This window comes from Poromitra crassiceps (assembly GCF_964638095.1).
Source record: "Poromitra crassiceps genome assembly, chromosome: 3".
NCBI classification, from domain to species: Eukaryota; Metazoa; Chordata; class Actinopteri; order Beryciformes; family Melamphaidae; genus Poromitra; species Poromitra crassiceps.
In genome coordinates this window covers 37,525,388-37,547,234 of record NC_139625.1, presented here as the reverse complement: position 1 = coordinate 37,547,234, position 21,847 = coordinate 37,525,388, and the positions used below count along the sequence as shown (strand labels likewise).

General features: G+C 43.7%; 2 protein-coding genes across 3 annotated transcripts in view; one reads left to right on the top strand and one right to left on the bottom strand.

Moving 5' to 3' along the window:
- The window catches only part of trappc12 (trafficking protein particle complex subunit 12), a 71,310-nt gene extending 57,822 nt beyond the window's left edge, over positions 1-13,488 (top strand). For both annotated transcript variants that reach the window (XM_083634357.1, XM_083634356.1), the window contains exons 6-12: positions 898-1,010; positions 4,644-4,716; positions 8,064-8,137; positions 8,955-9,053; positions 10,422-10,525; positions 11,546-11,633; positions 12,190-13,488. In XM_083634357.1, coding sequence (XP_083490483.1) covers positions 898-1,010; positions 4,644-4,716; positions 8,064-8,137; positions 8,955-9,053; positions 10,422-10,525; positions 11,546-11,633; positions 12,190-12,432 — 794 coding nt within the window. In that variant the 3' untranslated portion in view covers positions 12,433-13,488. The remainder of the gene's footprint in view (positions 1-897; positions 1,011-4,643; positions 4,717-8,063; positions 8,138-8,954; positions 9,054-10,421; positions 10,526-11,545; positions 11,634-12,189) is intronic.
- A 179-nt stretch (positions 13,489-13,667) lies between these two features.
- On the bottom strand, positions 13,668-17,554 carry adi1 (acireductone dioxygenase 1). The gene is made up of 4 exons (XM_083634358.1): positions 17,300-17,554; positions 15,812-15,931; positions 15,428-15,607; positions 13,668-14,414 (listed from the first exon to the last, which is right to left on the bottom strand). Exons 1-4 carry the CDS (start codon positions 17,423-17,425, stop codon positions 14,298-14,300), a joined length of 543 nt encoding a protein of 180 aa, XP_083490484.1. The 5' UTR covers positions 17,426-17,554; the 3' UTR covers positions 13,668-14,297.
- Between the last annotated feature and the right edge of the window lie 4,293 nt (positions 17,555-21,847).

The following is a 21,847-nucleotide window of genomic DNA, read 5'->3' as shown; positions in this document are numbered from 1 at the left end:
GTGTGCAAAGACCTTTAGTCATTATATCCACATTACTGATGATTATTTATCAAAAATCTCAATATTTTGTGAAAGCACCAATAGTCATCCCTACAATATTGTCATAATATCGATATTGAGGTATTTGGTCAAAAATATTGTGATATTTCACCCAGCCCTACATCTCATACAGTATGTGGCTTTGACTTAAAATCAAACATTTTGGCCACTTTGTAGAAAATATAGAGATATATAGCGGGTGTATCGCCATTCAGCCTAAGGTATGATTTTTGGTTCATATGCTCCAGCCAGCCGTCCCGGTAGGTAAAAGGGGCATACAGATTGACAGAGAGATAGGTATCGAGAATGATAGACGGACAGAAGCACAAAGCAGCAGCCAAGCTGGTCCAGCTAGCTGAGCTACGGATCTGATGACAATATCAAGAAACACTGATCAAAGCCTGGGGACTCACCTGGATATAGGCTCTTCCTCATGCGTGTGTGTGTGTGCGTGCGTGCGTGTATGTATGTATGTGTGTGTGTGTGTGTGCGTGCGCGTGTGTGTGTGCAGTCTGTGTGTGTGACAGAGAGAGGGATGAGGCAGAGGAGTGAGTGATGGAGCCGTGTAGCACAGAGAGAGATGAGAGGGTTTAATAAGCAGCCATACGTAGCTCCATGCCATCTGTAGGTTCTTGCCTCCAGGGCTGTGTGCGTGTTTGTGTGTGTTTGTGTGTTTGTGTGTGTGTGTGTGTGTGCGTGTTTGTGTGTGTGTGTGTGTGTGTGTGTGTGTGTGTGCAGTCTGTGTGTGGGTGGATGGCTTCATATTCTCCTCTCTGTCTGTCTCAAACCCCCCCCCCCCCCCCCCCCCCCCGCTCTCTTGCTATATCCTCCTCAACCCATCTTTCTTCTTCCTCCCAGGCTCCATGGTGCCGTTCTCCATGCGCTTGCTGCACGCCGAGCTCCCCCAGTACCTGGCCAAGCCCCAGGAGGCTCTGGACCGCCTGCACAGCCTCAGAACCGTCTGTCATGCTGTCAGTACACACACACACACACACACACACACACACACACACACACACACACACCCACACTGAATGAACATAGGGATGTGCACACATGAACACACTCGACAGAAAACCACATGCCTGCCAGCACAGTAGGCGTACAGATCCTTATGCCCACCTGTACACACAGTTATATATGGATGAGTTCTAATAGAGATGACTTTCTTTCTCTCAAAAGTTTTTCACGTCTTTATATTAAAGACATGAAAACTATGAAATGACACAAATGGGATTATGCAGTAATGAAGAAAGTGTCAGAACTGTCTTCTATTTTAGATTCGTTCAACTTTTTGCCTTGATGGAAAGGCAAAGGGCACCCGGGTGGGGTAGCGGGTCTATTCCCTCGCCTAACAACACGCCCTCATTGTTAGCCCTTGTTAGCCGACACAATTGGCTGTGTCTGCTGGTGGGAAGCTGGATTAAGGGTACGTGTCCTACAGTAGTGACTGCATTAGCACCTCCACCTATTTGGGGAAGGGGAACTGGGGGGAATAGCGTGATCCTCCCACGCGCTACGCGGGAAACTGCTGGCTATTGAGTACTCCACATGCATCGGAGGAAGCATGTGAGAGTCTACACCTCCCCAGATCGGCAGAGGGGGTGAACAGGGGAAGTTGGCTAAAATTGGATTGGATTGGATTATACATCAAAAGCTTCAAATTAACTATTTTTAATTTGTTTAGAAAAATATATTTCCAAGCATTTAATTACAAGTGTTTCGATCAAAATGGCTTTAAAGCCAGTCAGTTTTTCCTACCTGTTTCACGTTGATGTTCGATTGAAACGTACATGTGCACGTGCTGTAACAACGCACGTCACCATTTGTGCCAAAGAGCTTAGATTGATAAGAACCGAAGATAGTTTGTTCCACTTATGTTCCACTGCAACATAATAAGACTACAAGCGCTCTTGTAAAAGTAGCAGAAGGGCGTCTCCTCTTGTGTTCAGTATACTCTTTGCGACAAAACGGAAGTAGCGGCCATGCTGTTTCCGGTCATATCTTTGTGAAAAAAAAATTACTTTAGAAGGCAAAATATCGCTTATTGTCAACAAAATGGGCAACAGATATCAAAGGTGATGGACTTTATGGAAAGAGCGTAACTCGAACTGGTGAAAAGTTACTATTGCAGTGTTTTGAGCCTGGTGAACACAGTTGGCAAACGTAACGGCTAACAGCTAGCTAATGGCAGATGGTATTTACTGTAAAGGGTAAAAATGCCTTTTTACCACGTGCGCAGCATGCTGGTCGAGAGAAGGCTGTTTCGGTTGAGTCAGTCAGGAACGTTAAAGTGGAAGGAAAAGGGGACGCTCATTTCGATGTGGCTTTGAGACATCCCCTCGCATTTCCCGACGGGGTTGGTGTTTGAATCGTGCACCTTAAATGTTCACCCCCGCCCACTTGGAGCGCCGGCTGAATGACAATGAGCGGACCTAGACACACACAGACACACACATGGGCTGCAACGGTGGACCAACACTTCAAACCAAGGGCTGAAAGGAAATCACTATTAATCAGCCAGAAATTAGCCAAAAGTTACATACAAGCGTTAATATCTGAGATGAATGTTGATACAAAGGACTCTGGATGTGTGGAATTTGTTTGTGGCTACATAGAAACAAATTGCATCACAATTCTCGCCGCAGTTCCCTGCACTGAGCCGTGGCAGGTTGCCTGTTTGCGGCTGTAGTGCAACCAGTACAGCCTGCCCAGTGCCCTGTAAGAGGAGAAACACGACGGGCATCTTGGCAAATATCGAGTTTTGAAATGCATGTTTCAACATTCTGACCCAGTGATCCTTTGTATCGACATTAAAGGAAGATATTCACATAGTTTTGTAAGTTTTGGTTAGGTATTTCGCGACTATTTTAACATAGACGGTATGGGTGCCGCGCTTCCAACCTGGGAGTCGCAGAAGCGCCAGCCGCAAGCAGGTCCATGTAAAAAACATTTAACACTGAAACGTGACTATGGAGCTATAAAATAAATTATTTTTGCACACCCGACACAGCGACAACCACATGGAATAATTTAATCTCCAGATTATGAAGCAACCCAATCGCCTACATAAAGTGTTGGCATTTTACTAAAACAGAATATGTGTAGGCTACAATTACAATGTACAATTAAATATATCTTAAAGTAGCCTACTATAATCTTATAATCATGTTTTCTAGTGACTCCTGAGCAAACCAGGCAACTAACAAAATAGTATAATTTCAATATTAATAAGTTATCAAGAATTGTATTAATTAATTAGTGGAAATGTGACAAAATAGTGTATCTATGTGAATCTGCAGACTTCATTCAATCTGTTTGAACCAGAAATAGCTTTATTATCCCAGTTTGGCAAAAATGATGACGTAATGAGTGGTGTCCCATTTCCTGGTCAATTGTTTTCAAACCCTACCCCTTATGGCTCCATTTTGAAGGACAAGTGCCAAAGCAAAGAGCACTCAAAAATGAGGGGTAGGTCAAAACAAACAAATGGGATTGGGCCAAAGTAACAAATAATTTCAGATTAATGGAGTTTATTTATCCCAACTCTACTTTTTTAGTAAATAATTATTATTACATTTATTTGTTTATTGAAATTCATAGTCTGCACTGTTTTGCATAGCCTATTTGAATGTTTTTTTCCCCCAAGAAGGATTGAAAAGAAAACGCCAAAGTAGCACATCTTTCAATTGATTTTTTTTTTTGTGTTGATCCGATACATGACACACACACACACACACACACACACTGTATTATACTTGAATATTGGGGTGGATGTGTCCTTTATCTCACCCTGTTATATATTTTCTTTCGCCATTACACTATATAAGAACTAACACAAATTGAATGGAATAACAATTGCCGCGATTTTGCGTCACTCCATCCGTGGCTGTAACCATCTAGCCACAACAATGGGTATGCTTGCCCCCGCGGTTGCCACACGACGCACGTGGTCCTGGGCCGGGTTTGCCCTTGTTCTCTTTCTCATACTCCATTTCAGTAGCACTTCCATACACCAGACTTTCCAGTTTTATTCATAACTATATTCTGAAGTGGGGTTTTTTCACAGAGCGTTTGTTCATGTATCATTCATAGCCTGATTTATATAACGTATTTGTTTTTTTGTTTTGTTTTTTCAAAATTAGTTTTTTTCTCATAATATGCAAATTACTGCATATTCAAGTAAATAATGCCTCTTTTGCATATTTAAACATAAAATTTCAGAACACTTCACAAAAACTTACTGTCTTAATGTAAGTAATCAACTGGGGAAGTTTCATGGTAATATCTATTAGTTTAAAAAAAATACCTTATTCATACATACATTGAAGTTTGGAAACTTCAATCAAGTTTCCAAACGTTTGCCTAAGTGCTGCTAGTGAAAGCTAGCACTGATCTAAGTGCTGCTAGTGAAAGCTAGCACTGATCTAAGTGCTGCTAGTGAAAGCTAGCACTGATCTAAGTGCTGCTAGTGAAAGCTAGCACTGATCTAAGTGCTGCTAGTGAAAGCTAGCACTGATCTAAGTGCTGCTAGTGAAAGCTAGCACTGACCTAAGTGCTGCTAGTGAAAGGATTCGAATGTTCACATTTTTATCCTTAAACAGATTCTAGACAACTTGGAGGAAGGCTTGGCTGAGGACGGCAGCATGATCACCCAGACACAGGAGAACAGGCAAGGTAGGTGCACGCACGCACGCATGCATGCACACACACACACACACACATGCGCATGCAAACGCACACACCCATACACACACATGCCCACGCCCATACACACAAACACGACTACAGACCTGGCCCCCGTCCCAGACTGCATCACACTGTGGGAGGAGAGTGAGGTCATGGGCCCCAGTGAATAACACACACACACACACACACACTTTCTCGCACAAACACACACACACACACACACACACACGCATTGAAGCAAAGGCACACCTGGTGCAGGACTGCAGCATACCTTGGGCAGCACACACACACAAACACACAGATACACACACACACTCAGAGGCACACACACACACAGCGATGCGGTGCTCTAAAAGTGTTTAGCACCTCACTGCCTCTGTACTCGTGCTGAATATCAAATGCTCCCTCCAGCCCTTCACGCCAAGCACATCAATACAGATCAATCCTATCCAATCCACTCACATCTGCACAAGTGTTGTAGGGAAATAGGCCAGCGCCTTTATCTGAAATTAACCAGGTTTTACATAGACACTTGCAGTCCCTCGCCCAACTTGACTGGACTCAAATTGACCTGTCTCCTCTCCTCCCCTCTCCTCTCCTCTATCCTCATCTCCTCTCCTCAGCTCTCCTCTCCCCTCTCATCTCACCTCCTCCTTTTCTCAATTCTCTCCTCTCCTCTTTCTTCCCTTCTCTACTCTACTCTCCTGCCCTCTCCTCTCTTCTCCTCCCCTCTTCTCCTCCCCTCTCCTCTCTTCTCCTCCCCTCTCCTCTCCTCTCTTCTCCTCCCCTCTCCTCTCTTCTCCTCCCCTCTCCTCTCCTCCCCTCCCCTCTCCTCTCTTCTCCTATCTTCTCCTCCCCTCTCCTCTCTCCTCTCCTCCCCTCTCCTCTCCTCTTCTCCCCTCTCCTCTTCTCCTCTCTCTTCTCTTCTCATCTCTTCTCTTCTCCTCTCTCCTCTCTTCTCCTCTCTTCTCTTCTCCTCTCTTCTCTCCTCCTCTCTTCTCTTCTCCCCTCTCATCTCTCTTCTCCTCCCCTCTCCTCTCCTCCCCTCTCCTCTCTCTTCTCCTCCCCTCTCCTCTCCTCTCCTCCCCTCTCCTCTCTTCTCCTCTCTCTTCTCTTCTCTTCTCCTCTCTCCTCTCTTCTCTTCTCCTCTCTCCTCTCTTCTCCTCTCTTCTCTCCTCCTCTCTTCTCTTCTCCTCTCTTCTCCTCTCTTCTCTCCTACTCTCTTCTCCTCTCTTCTCTTCTCCTCTCTCCTCTCTTCTCCCCTCCTCTCTTCTCCCCTCTCCTCTCTTCTCCTCAGTCTTCTCTTCTCCTCTCTTCTCCTCAGTCTTCTCCTCTCTTCTCCTCTCCTCTCTTCTCCTCCTCTTCTATCCTCTCCTCTTCTCTCCTTCTTCCTCCAAAGTTCAGAGCAGCAGATGCTGAGCTTCCTCAGTGGAGAGTTAGATCTTAACGCGCTGTTCCACAGTGGCGCTCGCGAGTCGTGACCGCTCATTTTCGAGTCGGAACTTTTTCAAAGGCTGCGCATCAGATCCAAAATGTTGCAGAGGAACTAGAGGCCAGTTAAGCAGCCGATTCGGGGGGGGGGGTGAATCGCTGAAGTCGAGCTAAGCGAACAAAAAAGCTTGCTGTAATTGGGTAAATTGGCAGGGTGATGTGTGTGTGTGTGTGTGTGTGTGTGTGTGTGTGTGTGTGTGTGTGTGTGCGCGTGTGCGTGCGCCTGCGTGCCTGTGTTGGGTTTCGTACGTGTGAGGGTGTGCCAATTCTGCCAGTTTCTCGTCTCTTCTAAAAGCAATGTAATAGCTGTGCCCTCTGTCTCTGTCTCCCCCCTCTCTCTCTCCCTCTCCCTCTCTCTCTCTCCCTCTCTCTGCCCACGCAGACAGTCAAGTCAATAACACAGAGCCTTGCCTTCACACATCAGACCCCTACTGAGTGATTAGCTCTTCTTCCCAACACACACACAGAGACCCACGTGTGCCGCGCTGCATACTAATAGGCCCTTCCACAGGGCGCACTCTGTCTGAGAGGAAGAGGGGAGCTCAGTGTGTGCCTGCCTGCCTGCCGCAGTGTCTCCTCACCTCCTCTCCTTAAAATAAACCCCAGTGTGGAGGAGGAGAGAGGAGGTGTGACGAGGGGAAGGGAGTGGAGGGATGGATGGAGGGATGAAGTGATGGATGGGTGACTGGGAGAAAGGGTGGAGTCGCAGGAGGTGGAAGGAACGATAGATAGATAGATAGGGATGGATGGATGGATGGATGGAAAGATAGATAGATAGATAGATAGATCGAGATCTACGTATTTTCGGTTTCTGGTTCGAGACGATTTGATATTGATATTTCAGTTACAAAACTGATTTTTCTTGGATATGATTATAAAATAACTAATGCTGTAAATTGTACAAGGAGCCCTCTAACCTGCTGCATCCCCCCCCCCTAATTTTAACTCATTTTCTCCCCAATTGTACTTCGCCAATTATTTCCCCTGCTGCCCCGGTCGCTGCTCCACCCTCTGACAATCTGGGGAGATCCGAGACTAGCACCATGCTTCCTCAGACCTCAGACACATGCACAGTAGCCAGCTGCTTCTTTTCACCTGACAGCGGGAGCCTCACCGGTAGGACGTAGCACGTGGGAGGATCACGCTATAGACCCATTTCACGGGGGCCATTTTGTGCCGAAAAGTCAGGGTAAACACAGGTGCAAGCAACACACTAATGAGGGTTTCCACATTCCAATCATTGGAAGTTGGAAACCCTCATTAGTGTTTTGCTTGCACCTGTGTTTAACCTGCCTTTTCGGCACAAAATGGCCCCCGTGAAATGGGTCTATTCCAACCAGCTCCTTTCCCTCTGAACAGGCGCCCTGACTGACCAGAGGAGGCGCTAGTGCAGCGACCAGGACAATACCCTCAATCCGGCAGACACCAGCCTGTATGGACGCCCGACCAAGCCGGTGGTAACACGAGGATGCGAACGCGCAACCCCCGTGTTGGTAGGCAGGGATTTTACCGCTACACTACCCGGATACCCTAACCTGGTGCATTATTAAAAATATTAATGTTTACAGATGTTTATGAGATCTCGTGGCGCTAAGAACCAATCCATGCGAGTCTAACGGGGTTAAAGCTTCAATCAACCTCGGGAAAAGGCATTATATTAAAATATCGATATTGGGATTTATTGGGAATATCACTTCCTTCAAATTAATATTGATTTGAGATTGATATATCGATATATGGATTTTGCAGGAGGCAGAAGGAACGATAGATACCAACGTGTTGTCCGCTTCTCCTGATATTGTGTAATAGGTTGTCTTGTTGTTTTTGTCCCCGTGTGTTTACAGCCTCGCTGCAGCTGTGGAGGTGTCGTCTCAGCCGGGTCATGTACTCCATGGCCAACTGTCTGCTGCTGATGAAGGTAGGCGTGTGCGTGTGCGTGTGTGTGTGTGTGTGTGTGTGGGGTGTGTGTGTATGTGTGCGTGCGTGTGTGCGTGCGTGCATGCATGCAGCGCGTGTGTGACTGAGATCTCAGGCTGGTGGAGGATTCACAGTGAAATCCCCACAGACTGACCACTAATTGGATTCTTGGTCAGAGAGAGAGAGCGGGAGGGGGGGATGGGTTGTGGATTTGGGCCAGACTATAGAGAGAACCCGCAGTGCCATCTACTGGTGACAGACTGAACATGCACACGCACAAACATGTGCACACACATACACGCAGATGCCCACATTCTGTATGCTGTACCAGCACCCCGTCCCCTGATACATACTCTCTGCAATCCACATCTCCACATGTAGTCTAAATAAGCATCATCTCTTACCAAGCTCACACAGATACCCTCTCTCTGTCTCTCTCTCGCACTCACACACTCACACACACACACACACACACACTGACCTCTCTCCCATGCCCCGCTCAGCAGTCTAGTCACCATGTGAGCAATGTGTAGCAGGGCAGCTTGGAGGTGGGATGGGGGTCACATCGCCCCGCTAATACTCCATATGCTTGATTAATGCTCTCTCTCTCTCTGCTACAACTATACTCTGCTTTACCTCTCACGCCCTCCATCTCTCTCACCCTCCTCCTCCCCTGGCTCTCTCTGCCTCCTTCCGTTTACCTGCTCCCTTCAATATAGCTCCAAATATCCTGCTTTACCTCGCTTGCCCCTATCATTCCCTTTGTATAGCCCTCTTTAATCTGTTTACCACTTTAATATCTCCCTCCCTCTCCCCAGGACTATGTTCTTGCCGTCGAGACCTATCACTCCATCATCCAGTACGAACCCCAGCAGAGAGTGCAGCTGCTCAGTGGAATAGGACGCATCTTCCTGCAGGTACACACACTTTCCCATGCTGCTAACCTCTCTGACAATTTATTATGTTATTTACTATATTTCTATAAAGAGCAAAACCACACAAGCCTCTTACTATGCTCGTACGTATTAGTGATACAAATAATTGCATATACTGTAGTTCAAGCATATTATTATGTTATATTATCCTCAATGTTTTGATGTAATTATTTTTATCTGTATAACTCTCACTTTGTTGGGTTTTTACACCTATTATTCGCTGCTGCAGTGACTCATTTTCCCCCCACAGAGATCATTAAAATTTCATCTAATCGAATCTACAGTAGCCTAATCTAATCGCGCTTCACTCATTTAAAATTATACACACACACCTTTACAAGCGCACACACACACACACACACACACACACACACACACACACACACACACACACACACACACACAAGGGATGCACCGATGATCCGTCTTTTTCAAGATTCACTTTAATAGCCTTAGTAAGTAATAAAAATACAAACGAGGAGTTTGACTTAGTGAAAGAATGCAGCACAGCGGTCACATCACAGCAATAGTGGAGGACAAAGCAATGCAGAAAAACAATCACAACATTTAAAGTGCAGTCCTTTAAAGTGACATGTGATGGGGGTGGGGGTTGGATAATGTAAGTGGGGGGGAGGGACCCAACCCGTTATCAACTGGCTGTGTTTAGGGGGCACCGGGGGGTGGGTGATAAAGTCCTTATTCATGGGGCTTTCGGGTCTCGTTGAGGAGGCGGATGGCAGTTGGCAGTGCTAATACTGACGCTATTTGGGTCCATACCGAGTACCAATCTGATACCAGTGTTTAATTAATAAGCTATATGCCTCACGTTGTGGAAGAGAGTAGACTGAGATAATTTTCATGTGTAAAGCAACATCAGGCTTGACTTAAAGTCCCTGGAAAGAAAAAAATATGTGTTTTTGAATTTTGTTTGTCACACAACAGCAGCAAGTGTTATTAACCACCCAGCTAAATTTGAACAATTAAAAATGTCAAGTGTAAATTAGGTTTCAAAATCATGAAAAAATAAGCAGTATTCTCCACTTTGAAACTGTAGGGGCATGTCTGCTGAAGTGTCCCCAACACACACACACAGTGCTGCGCAATTCGATAGACCCTTGAGGCATTTTTTCAAATTGCAGGGTAGAGGCACTTCAGCCTTTATATAGTAAGGGAGGGGCCATGTGGAAGGCTCCATTGCGAACCCTCTCTCTGGGCACTCTTAAGGCCCACCCAAAAGATCTTGATCACAGAAATGGTGAAAAAGAAAAATGCAACTCTAACACACATAGACACACACACACACACACACACACACACAGCAGTGCCTAAAGTGTTGTTTTCGCTGGACAGATCGGCGACATTAAAACAGCAGAGAGGTACTTCCAGGACGTGGAGAAAGCCTGCCAGGCCGAGGGGAGCCAGCCCGCTCACACCACATACGTGCAGATGAACAGGTCTGGTTGTGTGTGTGTGTGTGTCTGTGTGTGTGTGTGTGTGTGTGTGTGTGTGCGTGTGCGTGCGTGCGCGTGTGTGTGTGTGCGTGTGTGTGTGCGTGCATGCGTGTCCATCTGTGCTGTGCATTTAGCGCCTCCATAAAGTGTGTAGGCTTGTTCTGCAGGTTTGTTGTTATTCGCACCACGTTAGCGCCGGTGCTTTCATCCTCCGGGGCCTTTTGCCAGCTCGGCGCTTCCTCCCAGCGTGCGATTTAGCACAGGAGGTCACACCTCTGTACCCTGCAGGCATGACAAGCAGTAAGCCAAGCCGAGGCGACAAAACCTGCGCACACGCTCACTTCAGACAGCCAGCTGATTGACTTATACTAAAGAGGTTCATTTGGCCTACTTGTATAATTTATTTAGAATATTTCATCTATAAAGGCCAGTTAGGCAATGTTTGTACCTGACATGTTTCGACTGCTGTGCACACGCCAGGGGGCACGGTCATCCCACCACTTCAGGTGGGATGAGAAAAAAAATCCATATAACCACGCCATAGATGACGTCACACCAACATCACGTGACACCTCTGATGAAGATTTGCAGAAACAGCAGTCGAAACATGTCAGGTACAAACATTGCCTAACTGGCCTTTATAGATGAAATATTCTAAATAAGCTGATTGACTTGATCATAGTCACGTTCTAATTAGCGTTAATTTCTTTCTTTCTTTTCCACACTGTATTTTTGTGTGTTTGTTAGAAAGCAGCCAGGGTGGAAAAATGCTGGAGAAATTGAGGATTATGGCTATTATTGTACTTGTAAAAACAGAGTTACAAAGTGGTTTACAAGATGATGAATAATGTGAGCTATAAAAAAAAAAAGTACATACACTACATCCCAGCCAACTCAATTGGCAGAGATAAAAATTGAATTTTTAAGTGTTTTAAAGATACTTAGTAGTAGTAGTAGTAACAGTAGTAGAAGTAGTGTGTGTATGTGCAATTATGTTTGTCTCTACTGTTTTATGTGTTCCAGGGCCTTCGTCTACCTCAGTCAGAACAACTACGCCGAAGCACACGCGTCCTTCGCTGACGTCTTGAAAATTGACCCGAAAAACCCGGTGGTGAGTGCCAGCACCACATCCACTGTGACACACCTACACTCGTGCCATTTACTCTGCAGCAGCAGAGTTCAAAGATAGACTTACTGTAAGTCCTGCTATTGGTACTGTATGCTCTGCTCATGGAGAACGTAAGCTGATCACTTCCACAGAAGAGAACCCTATCTCTGTCCTATATTGTCTATTCTTATTCGTATTTTCCGATCCATAAAAAGTATGGAAATCTAATCTTAACTAAATTTAAGGCCTTAAAAAATATTGAAATATCTATAGTTATTATAGATATTGTTTGTTTTTTCTTTTCACCATGCAATAACAGGTTTATTTTTTGCATCAAGTTTCATTGATGCAAACATGGAATTAGAGAAGTGAGATTCTTTACGCAGTCCAGTTGTAAAGTAAGGCAAATTAAATAAGACAAATGAATTGTGTCATTTTCACCAAAAGGTAAACATGGGATCACCAGCAGCAGTGGTGCTGGTTTGACTTTCTTATGTCGCATTGCGTGCACTTCAAGGTGGTAACCGTCCGATTGGTCCACATGTATGTCCACTCCCAGGCCAACAACAATGCGGCGGTGTGCCTGCTCTACCTGGGCCGGTTGAAGGAGTCCCTGGGCCAGCTGGAGGGCCTGGTGCAGCAGGACCCGGCGCTCTACCTCCACGAGAGCGTCCTCTTCAACCTGACCACCATGTACGAGCTGGAGTCATCGCGCAGCACGCAGAAGAAGCAGGCGCTGCTGGAGGCTGTGGCCTGCCGCGAGGGGGACAGCTTCAACACGCAGTGCCTCAAACTGGTCTAGCAGGCACTGGGAAAGGGGAAAGATAAGATGCCAGAAAGATAAGTGGACAGCAGGTAGTGCTCTACAGTGAGTAAACCTCGAGACGCTCTAGCGACAGACGCTAGAGCTCATGGGTTTTAGCCTCCTTGCTAGAGTGTCCGCCTCCCATGCCGGAGGTTCCGAGTTTGATTCTCAGTGCGGACTGTCAACGCAACGCAGGTTACATCAGCAATGCTAAATAGTAAGTAACAACACGCACACTACTGCGCTTCCCCTCCTTGTTAGATGGAGTAAGACCCCCCCCCCCCCCCCCCAACAGTAGAATCCATAGAGGAAAGGAAAGTTGTGGAGATGTAATGCGAGAATGGGCGATGTTTTAGTGCCAGGCTTGGCTTCCCCAAAGCATGTTGATAGTTGATCTATCAACAGAGGTGTTCCTCCTTAGATTATGGTTTTTGGAAACCCCCAGGCACGAATTTCTCCTGTCGATCTCCAAATTCGATCTCCATTACCTAGGTTTATTACGGTTAAGATGTCATGAAAGAAATAAGTCACACCACTACAGAGGAATCATCAAATCAAGTTAGCATTAGTTTGGAACACAGATGTTGCACTACAGACTTGTAGTGGTTAAATTTTGAGTGAGTTGCGTGTTAATAAGGTGAGACTTGGCGTGACTTGAATGGGCATTATCCTGAACCTCTAATGTTGTGCAGCATTCACTTTAAGACTTGTGATCTCCTACAGAGGCCCTGTTCTAACACTTCCTCCTCCCTTTCTCTGAGCACTCATTATTACTGGATTAACCCAAGGCAGACCACTCATTCTCACTGTATCCATGTTGTGTTAGTTAGATCTTTGGTTACCTCATACAGGAAGAGAAAGCCTCAGAGCACACCCTATCCACTAAACAAAAGGAATGTAAAATATTAGCAGTCCAAAATTGTACATATCGAAGTAGGGAAATTGTAAAAAAAAAAAAAGAAAGTATCAAAATGAGTTCCTCGTTAAATCTTTTATTGGTTTATCCTATTGGACCTATGTAATTATCTATGTTTACATGTTGTTGATCATAATTCATTTTCATTTAATCTTACTGTATTGTTCTGGATATGAAAAAAGAAAGGGCAATGTTGTTTTATCCTAAATAAAACTGTTCTTTTAAATCAAATTGACTGGAGACTGGAGTTATTGGAAGAGTTTGGATGATAGGGTTTTAAAAGAGACAGATTGAAAATAGCAAGAATATTTATTTGCATGTGAATAATTGAAGTGCTCCATCGACACACTTTTGTCAAAGTAACAACTGATGTTAGTAGTGCTTTTGTTCAATCATAACAGTGTTAAATACCATTTTTGCAATCATATTACCTGACAAAATAACTTGATTCTCTCATGAACTACTAGAGCATCACAAGGCACAATACGTTATCTACATAGTTAAGTTTTACATCACAAAATTCCTTAAACCCAATGTACACCAGATGTGGTAAGGCTCCGTGTGGATCCGGAACAGACTCTCGCCCATGTTAATAGATGGGCAATACGTATGTAAAATGTATGTAGTATGGAAAAAATATGCACCTGTTCTATTTTTGTCGGATCCCGCATGTGTCTGACAGATTACATTGGTGTGGGTATGTTCAGGCAGCTGCACAGAGCCGTAACGCAGGCAGTGGACAAAGGCCTTTAGTGCACAAACTGACTGATCATTTGTCGTGTTCATTTGGTATCGTCTGTAGTGTAACGGTCTTATGTACTTCTATACATACTATATGGAAACCTACGTTATCCCCAAAGGAGAATTCCATCATAAGCCAGAGATCTAGTTTCAACAGTAACATGAGGAATCCACTTTGTCAGGTGTCGTCTTCTGCAACGCTTTCTCAGGAACCCTGCAGAGAAGCCAGGTACTTCTGACGGATGTCAAAGTGGTCAGCGGGCCTGTTGTAAGCTTTCCACACAGGCTCCCCCACAAACAGACGCATGGCTTTCGTGTAGTTCTGTGGAAACAAAACAACACTCAGATCAATGTGAACATTGCTTGATAAAGACTTTCCCCTCACTAGTCTCAAGCTTTCCTCATTTGTCCCCCCCATTACAGTAAACACAGGTTGTTAGGTAGCCACAAGTTAATGAACCAGTTGTACTGTAGTTTCCATGAGAAATGCTGACAATGTTGACAACCCGCTTTGAGGTTAACTGAAACATGAAAACAAGCTCTTTTTTTTACCCACAAGTGCCTGAAGAAAAGTAACTGACTTTAATTCAAAATGTCAAAGAATCAGCTTAATGTCCTTGCATGGGAGAACAACTTTGATGGTTCTTGGCAATTACTTTTTACTCTAGCGCTGCCTCTGAAGAATTGCGTAGGCAGTAACAACTCCTTAACAGTCTACACATTGATCTCAGTGATATTACTACATTAAAATACACTTAGCTGATGTATTTAGCTGGGCATTTAGTTGAGATTTCACCTGTCAGTGGTAATGACAATTACAATATAACAGCATTAATAGATCAAACATCTACAACACTTTTCAAGTACTCAAATGTAATGAAAAACCAATGCACATCTGCACATTTGTTAAATATGTCATGTCACCTCCATCTGTCAATTTGATATATTTGATCATGTGAGCAGTTTTTGACAGTGGACATGCATGAGTGAACACATTTCTTTATGTCCAACCTTCTGTAAACTTCATAATGTTAACTGATAGCACATAGCAATGCACACTTGCACACATCTGCTGTGTAAATATAACTGTAAATATTGTGTGCTGATTTCTAGTGTTTCTAGTGGCTGGCCAACAATGCACATTTTGCATAACTTATGGTATATGTTGAAAATTCATACATATTCAGATGTTCCTAAAATGAAAGTTAAAATATTTTCATAGTTGTCTCCCCCCCATGAGTAGGGTTTATATTTCATATTTTTTAATATATATATACACTTATGAATGCTATTAAATGCTTGTTTTAGTGTCATGCAGCAGATAAGAAGATGTACAGTCTCGTCCAGGGTGAAGCGGTGGTAGATGCCGGCTGGCAGGGTGATCAGGTCTCCCTTGGCCATGGCGATCCTGATCCAGCGGTCCTCCTTGTCCCTGACGTCAAAGTAGGCCCGGCCGTCCAGGATGTAGCGGATCTCATCATCCAAGTGCAGGTGCTCCTTGAAGAACATCTTCAGCTGGAAGGATGGGCAGCAAAAAGACAAAAGCACATACTGTAAGTGTAAATAAAGGAGGGGTTTTCATTAAAGTGTGAAAGTGCCCGTAGCCTATTGTGAAAAATACGATCACTCCAGTTGTTAGGAGATAAGAGCTTGGTTTAAGATCAAATACATTAACTGCAGCAGATGTAAGGTTTTTGCAGTGTCGAACTCTACGGTTACCTTTTCCTCATAGTCGGGTAGTGTGTCCTTATGAATGGAGATGATATCACTGTAGGAGTAGCCTTGGACTTTGCAGATCTTCTCCAGCTCTGGGTCTGTTTCATAGATATCAGCATTGAGCTGGAAACACAGGACAGCTCAGTGGTGGAGGAAAGTCAACATTTTTGCTCAAATTTGCCTTGCTGATTTTATTAGCTTGCTAATGTGAACTGCATGTACAGATATAGGTACTTTAGCAGAAAACCTTAAAAGTCTACCAAAGTGGAACTTAACCTTTATCGTTAATTGCATGTTATGCAACAAGAACGGTGGTTTATGCAGTGATTTGCTCTTTAACACATTGACTGCCAGACGTTTTTCTTTGCTGTAGTTAGCTTCTGCCAAGCCGTTTTTTGAGGATTATGGCTCATTTTATAAGAGCCGAGGATTCGTTTCAGCTTGGAGTTTGTGAACATACAATATCTCAAAAGTACTAATAGAATGTGTACTTTCTCTGTCTAAAAGAGTTAGTTTGTAGAGTTAGTAGTTATGTAAGCATTAGCAGTTGAATACAGCATGGTTTTAGCGTGAAAAATAATATTCAGAGATAAACGGCTTTTTGTGAAATTGGATGGAAGGGTCACTTTAACCATTCATTTTTGGCTCTCTCTCTCTCTCTCTCCCTCCCCCTCTCGCTCTCTCTCTCTCTCTCCCTCCCTCTCGCTCTCCCTCCCTCTCTCTCTCTCTCTCTCTCTCTCTCTCTCCCTCCCTCTCGAGTTGCTTCAACTCCGCCCTCCGTGGGCGGACAAGCTTGTCACCAGTCAGTGCTTTGCTGTGCCTGCATGTCTGGGCCGCTGTTTGAGGAAGTCGGGAGGGACTCGCTCGTTTGGAGTTTTGGTTGAGAGAAGCTTTTGCGATTCTGGTCATATTTATGCTGCGTGTTTCAAAGTGTGTTCCTGCACCTGTAATCTATCACCCGATCATAGTAGATCGGCTGAATCTATTATGTAAATTTGCAATCCCGCATCGCCAGCAATCAGCGCGAAAAGGAGAATGGCTGGGCTGAGAATGGCTTGACAAGTTAAAAAAATGCTTTCCTTCCTCTAGCAAGGAGAGCACTGTTGCCACTTAGTGGGTCGGTGGAATGGGTTGTAAACGTTCGGTGGCTCCAATAATTATATAAGAGATGTAAAAGGCTTAGATGCACAACCCACCGTCAAAAAAAAAAAATCGATGCCAAAAACGTGTAAACACGTTGTTGGCAGGGAACAGCTGGATTCTGAAAACGTGTTCATACGTTGTTGGCAGTGAATGAGTTAACAGCCATTATAGTTAGCAGATCTCGCGAGAGAAACGAGCAACAAGTCAGTGATCTGTTGCTTGTTTCTCTCGCGACATCTGGCAACGCTGATCATAAATGCATGGATAGCGCGCAAATCGACTTTAAACCACCAGGTGTTTTGATAAAAATTCAGTCTTTAACGGTAGTCCTCCGTGACCGTGAGTTACCTGCCAGTGAAAAACACCGAGCTTCTTGTTTAGGTCATCCAGAGAAACGGGCTGGTTCGGCTTCAGTCTGTGCGGCTTCCTCTGGTCTTCCTCCGAGCTGTCCATGAACCAGGCCTCTATCCCCATGCTGCATCTACTGTCTCTCCAGGTAGGCTGTATCTACTGTTTCTACTGTGTCTTCCACACGCTCTGCAGTCTGCAGACAGACCGAGACCTGCCCGAGCCAGACACGTTCAGTTGCTGCACGTGACACTGTGACAGCGACAACACTTCCGGTAACAAAGACGCGCGTGAGGCGTTATTTCGAATCGCACATAGGTTACGCAAAAACCACGCCCTGTGCCCGCCTACGCAACAGTGAAGCGCCGGGATTGGCCAGGAGCAAGTCTTTTTTCTTCTTTTGACGTTACTTTTGACAGCTGGAATCTCCCACACCACAAATTAACCAACTGAATTGCTCTTGATAGCGGACATTGAAATTAATTATTTAACGCCAATGAAAACGTAACACAAGCTTTTAACACACAATCGATTTTTAAACATTTATTTCAAAACATCATTGTAAAATTCGCTTTAGCCAAAGCTTCAATAACAGAGCTCAGCTGACAGTTTAACCTGCAAATGAAAACTATAAAATATATCAAATTAAAAATACAATAGGCTACAGCACATAGGCCTAGCCACCGTGAGACCACCACACATGCTGCCTTCAGTGCTGTCGAAAAATAAAATAACGCGTTTCACCCAGATGAAATAAAAGGCCCACGTGTTCTTAAAAATTGAAAATTGAAAAATGTATACAATATCTTTGGGGTCTTACAATATTGAGATTTCAGACTGCCCCCCCCCCCCCCCCCCCCGACTTTAGATTGCATAATTGTATTCATTCATTCATTCATTTTTTCCTGTGTATTTATTTATTTATTTATTTATTTGCAAAGCAGTAGAACGTAAATCCCCACTGACTTGCCTGTATTCCTGTGCAAAATATCCCAGCTTAACATTAAAATAATTACGTTTCATTTCAAACGAAAAAAATTACAAATTTTAAAAAAGCAAAACAAATCTCAATTATAGCTGCTGCGCAGCAATGGGTCTTGGCCGGGCAAGTCTCAAGTCTTTTAGCTATAGTCCAAGTCGCATCTCAAGTCTTTAGTCACAAGTCCAAGTCAAGTCTCAAGTCTCTTATGGATGAGCTTTCTATCATCTGCTGCATGCAATCCAGTGCTTAGATTAGAACACTGCCGTTCATGACAGGGCTGGGGCAGAAGGCAGCAGGTTAAGTACATGGCAGTTGAACATAGAAGTGGAGAGAGTAGGGACAGTGGAGGCAGAGAGAGATAGACTGAAAAATTGCTTATTTATACTTTGGCATGTCATCACCGATGACATGACAGCAACAACTATGACATCACCCACCCAGTCTGCTCAGCCAGGAAGGATGACATCATTGATGACATCATCACTGATGACATCACTGATGACCATTGCTCAAGTGACATCACATCATTAGGTAATTAGGGCAATTACGATGCTCTTTAGGCTATACATGAGGGCAGAATTCAAAATACTGTCAAAAATTCAGTTTTTGACATACAATTCTTAGATTTTGCACACTTCAACTACTCTGACAGCAAAATCTTGTCAAATTTTTTTTGTGGAGATTCGAGCTTTATTTAGCAAGAATTTGCATTAGCTGTTTAAAGTACCATTTACAGTAAAACATTTTGATGCACTGTGGGCTAAATTTTTGATCTATCAAAAATCTGTGTGATACTTTTGTGGAGGACACTACCGATGCAGATGCTCGAGTTTGGTGTCGTTTGAAGAAAAAATGTGGGAGGAGCATGGTTTAATTAGTTTTACAGTTTTTGCAGTTTTGCTGTCTTTAGACTTCATAATTGACCATAGGTTGCAGCGTACAAAAGTTTCTCCTCATTTGGGCCCACATTTCGGTGAAAGTGGCAAAGCCATAGCCCATATGCCTGATTTGTAGGGGTGTCACAATATATCGTCCCACGAAATTTCGCGATAGTAAAACGTCACGATATGTATCGTTGAGATGAAATCTCATATCGCAATTTTTTTTTTTTTTTTTTTTTCAAAAACTTTTTTTTTTTTTTTTTTTTTCAAAAATAGACTAAGAAACGTCTTTGTTTGTTGAAGTTCAATGTGTGGAAAGTAGTTCAGTTGAACAAGTCTCTGAAGAGACACATGAGAAGTTATACAGGAGTGAAACCATTCAATTGAGTTTCTGGCAAAACTGTTTACTTAACAGGAAAAACTGGAGATGCATAAAAAATAGACTAAGAAAAGTCTTGTTGTTTGAGTTTGAAGAAAAACTGAAGATGCATAATGAGAATTTATACTACTGATAAACATTTTAGTTCAAAGTAAATCTAAGTGACGGTGTAACTCATTCTATTTCAAGATAAGCCTTATCTCCAATCTCATGTTTTTTCTAGTTGTTATTGTAATAACAATTTCCCACAACAGCATGTTTTGTATCTGTGCATTTCAAATAAAATACTACTTTTCCAGTCATATATTGTTATTATTCAAGTTTAAAAAAATATTGTTAAAATCGTATCGTATCGTATCGTTATCGTGAACCCAGTATCGTGATACGTATCGTATCGTGAACTGAGTGTATCGTGACACCCCTACTGATTTGTTATGAATTTTCAAAGTTTGAAACTTTAGGCGGTCGCTGTAGCGCCACCATCAGGACTATTGGCGCCACATTCACGTCAACTTAGTTTGGCATGGGACTGGACCTTTGTGCAAAGTTTGGTTTATTTTCATGCATGGGAAGTCTGACTTCCTGCGAGAAGAAGAAGAAGAAGAATACAGGTAAATACAATAAGTGGCCCTGCCGCTTCGCTGGCCCGGCCACTAATTATGTATTTTTACAACAAATTGAGGTTTTAGAATATTGCACTAAATATTCAGATTTTGAATTATAATAGAGAGGCAAAGTGGAATGTCACTTCCTGCTTCAGCACTGTACCAGAGATTTTCATCCGCCATTTATTTTCCCATAGACATTTCGTAAAAAGCGTATAAAATAGTTTTTACTTCGTTGAACCAAATGGTTCAGCTAACGCTATAATCGGGAGAGACCATAGAACAATTTCACTCAGAAAAAAAACCATCGAAAAAATATTTTCTTTAAACCCGCATTTTTTTAACGTTTTGGTCCCAGTGAAAATGTTATGTGATCTGTTTCTAAATATATCTGTACCGTTTGGTTTGAACCAGTAAAACTATTTTTATACGCATTTTACGAAATGTGTAGGGGAAAATAAATGGTGGATGAAAATCTCTGGTACAGTGCTGAAGTAGGAAGTAGGCGGTCACTTGGCCTCTCTAGTCTCTATACGAGGGATCAGCCGAGAAGCATTTTGGTAAACAAACCGCGTCACTGGGTGGCAACGGCAATGGAACCCTATGGAGCCCAGGTGGCGCGAAGCTTGATTGTCTGACTCTAGCCAGCTAACTCTGTTTACATTTTAAAAACTGCGACAGTTCACACAACTTTAACACGACATGCATATATTATACATCAAACTCTTGAGCTACTTCTGCTCTCACTCAGAATGTCAAAATATAAGCAATGTTATGTATAGTTTTTGAGATATTAACGTTTGTTTGGCACAACTCATACTATTAACTGCCGCGGGGTTCCGCATTTCTGAGGTGGGTCTGGCTGCAGACAGTAGGAGAACCTCACGCCTCCGCAACTGACAGGAAGTCACGTGACCGCCGCAGCGGAAGTTCTTATTCATGTTGATAGCATTAACGTCTCTTTTTATGCCAGGCCGGAGGCATTATGGATCCGGGTTGTCCGTCCGTATGTATGTCCGTCCGTACGATGTTGCGATATCTGATGAACGCCTTGACGGTATTTCATCAGATTTGCCTCAAACATCGACTTAGACTCAAGGCTGATCTGATTAGATTTTGGTGGTCAAAGGTCAAAGGTCAAGGTCACTGTGACCTCTCGAACGCCATTTTCAAGCTTGTTAACGCAATATCTCAGGAACGCCTTGACGGAAATTCATCAAATTTGCCTCAAACATCGACTTAGACTCAAGGATGATCTGATTAGATTTTGGTGGTCAAAGGTCAAAGGTCAAGGTCACTGTGAACGCCATTTTCAAGCTTGTTAACGCGATATCTCAGGAATGCCTTGACAGAATTTAATCAAACTTGTCTCAAACATCGACTTGGACTCAAGGATGAACTGATTAGATTTTGGTGGTCAAAGGTCAAAGGTCAAGGTCACTGTGACCTCTCAAACGCCATTTTCCAGCTTGTTAACGCGATATCTCACGAATGCCTTGACGGAATTTCATCAAATTTGCCTCAAACATCGACTTGGACTCAAGGATGAACTGATTAGATTTTGGTGGTCAAAGGTCAAAGGCCAAGGTCACTGTGACCTCTCGAACGCCATTTTCAAGCTTGATAGCGCAAAATCTCAGAAATACCTTGACAGAGTTTCATCAAATTTGCCTCAAACATCGACTTGGACTCAAGGATGGA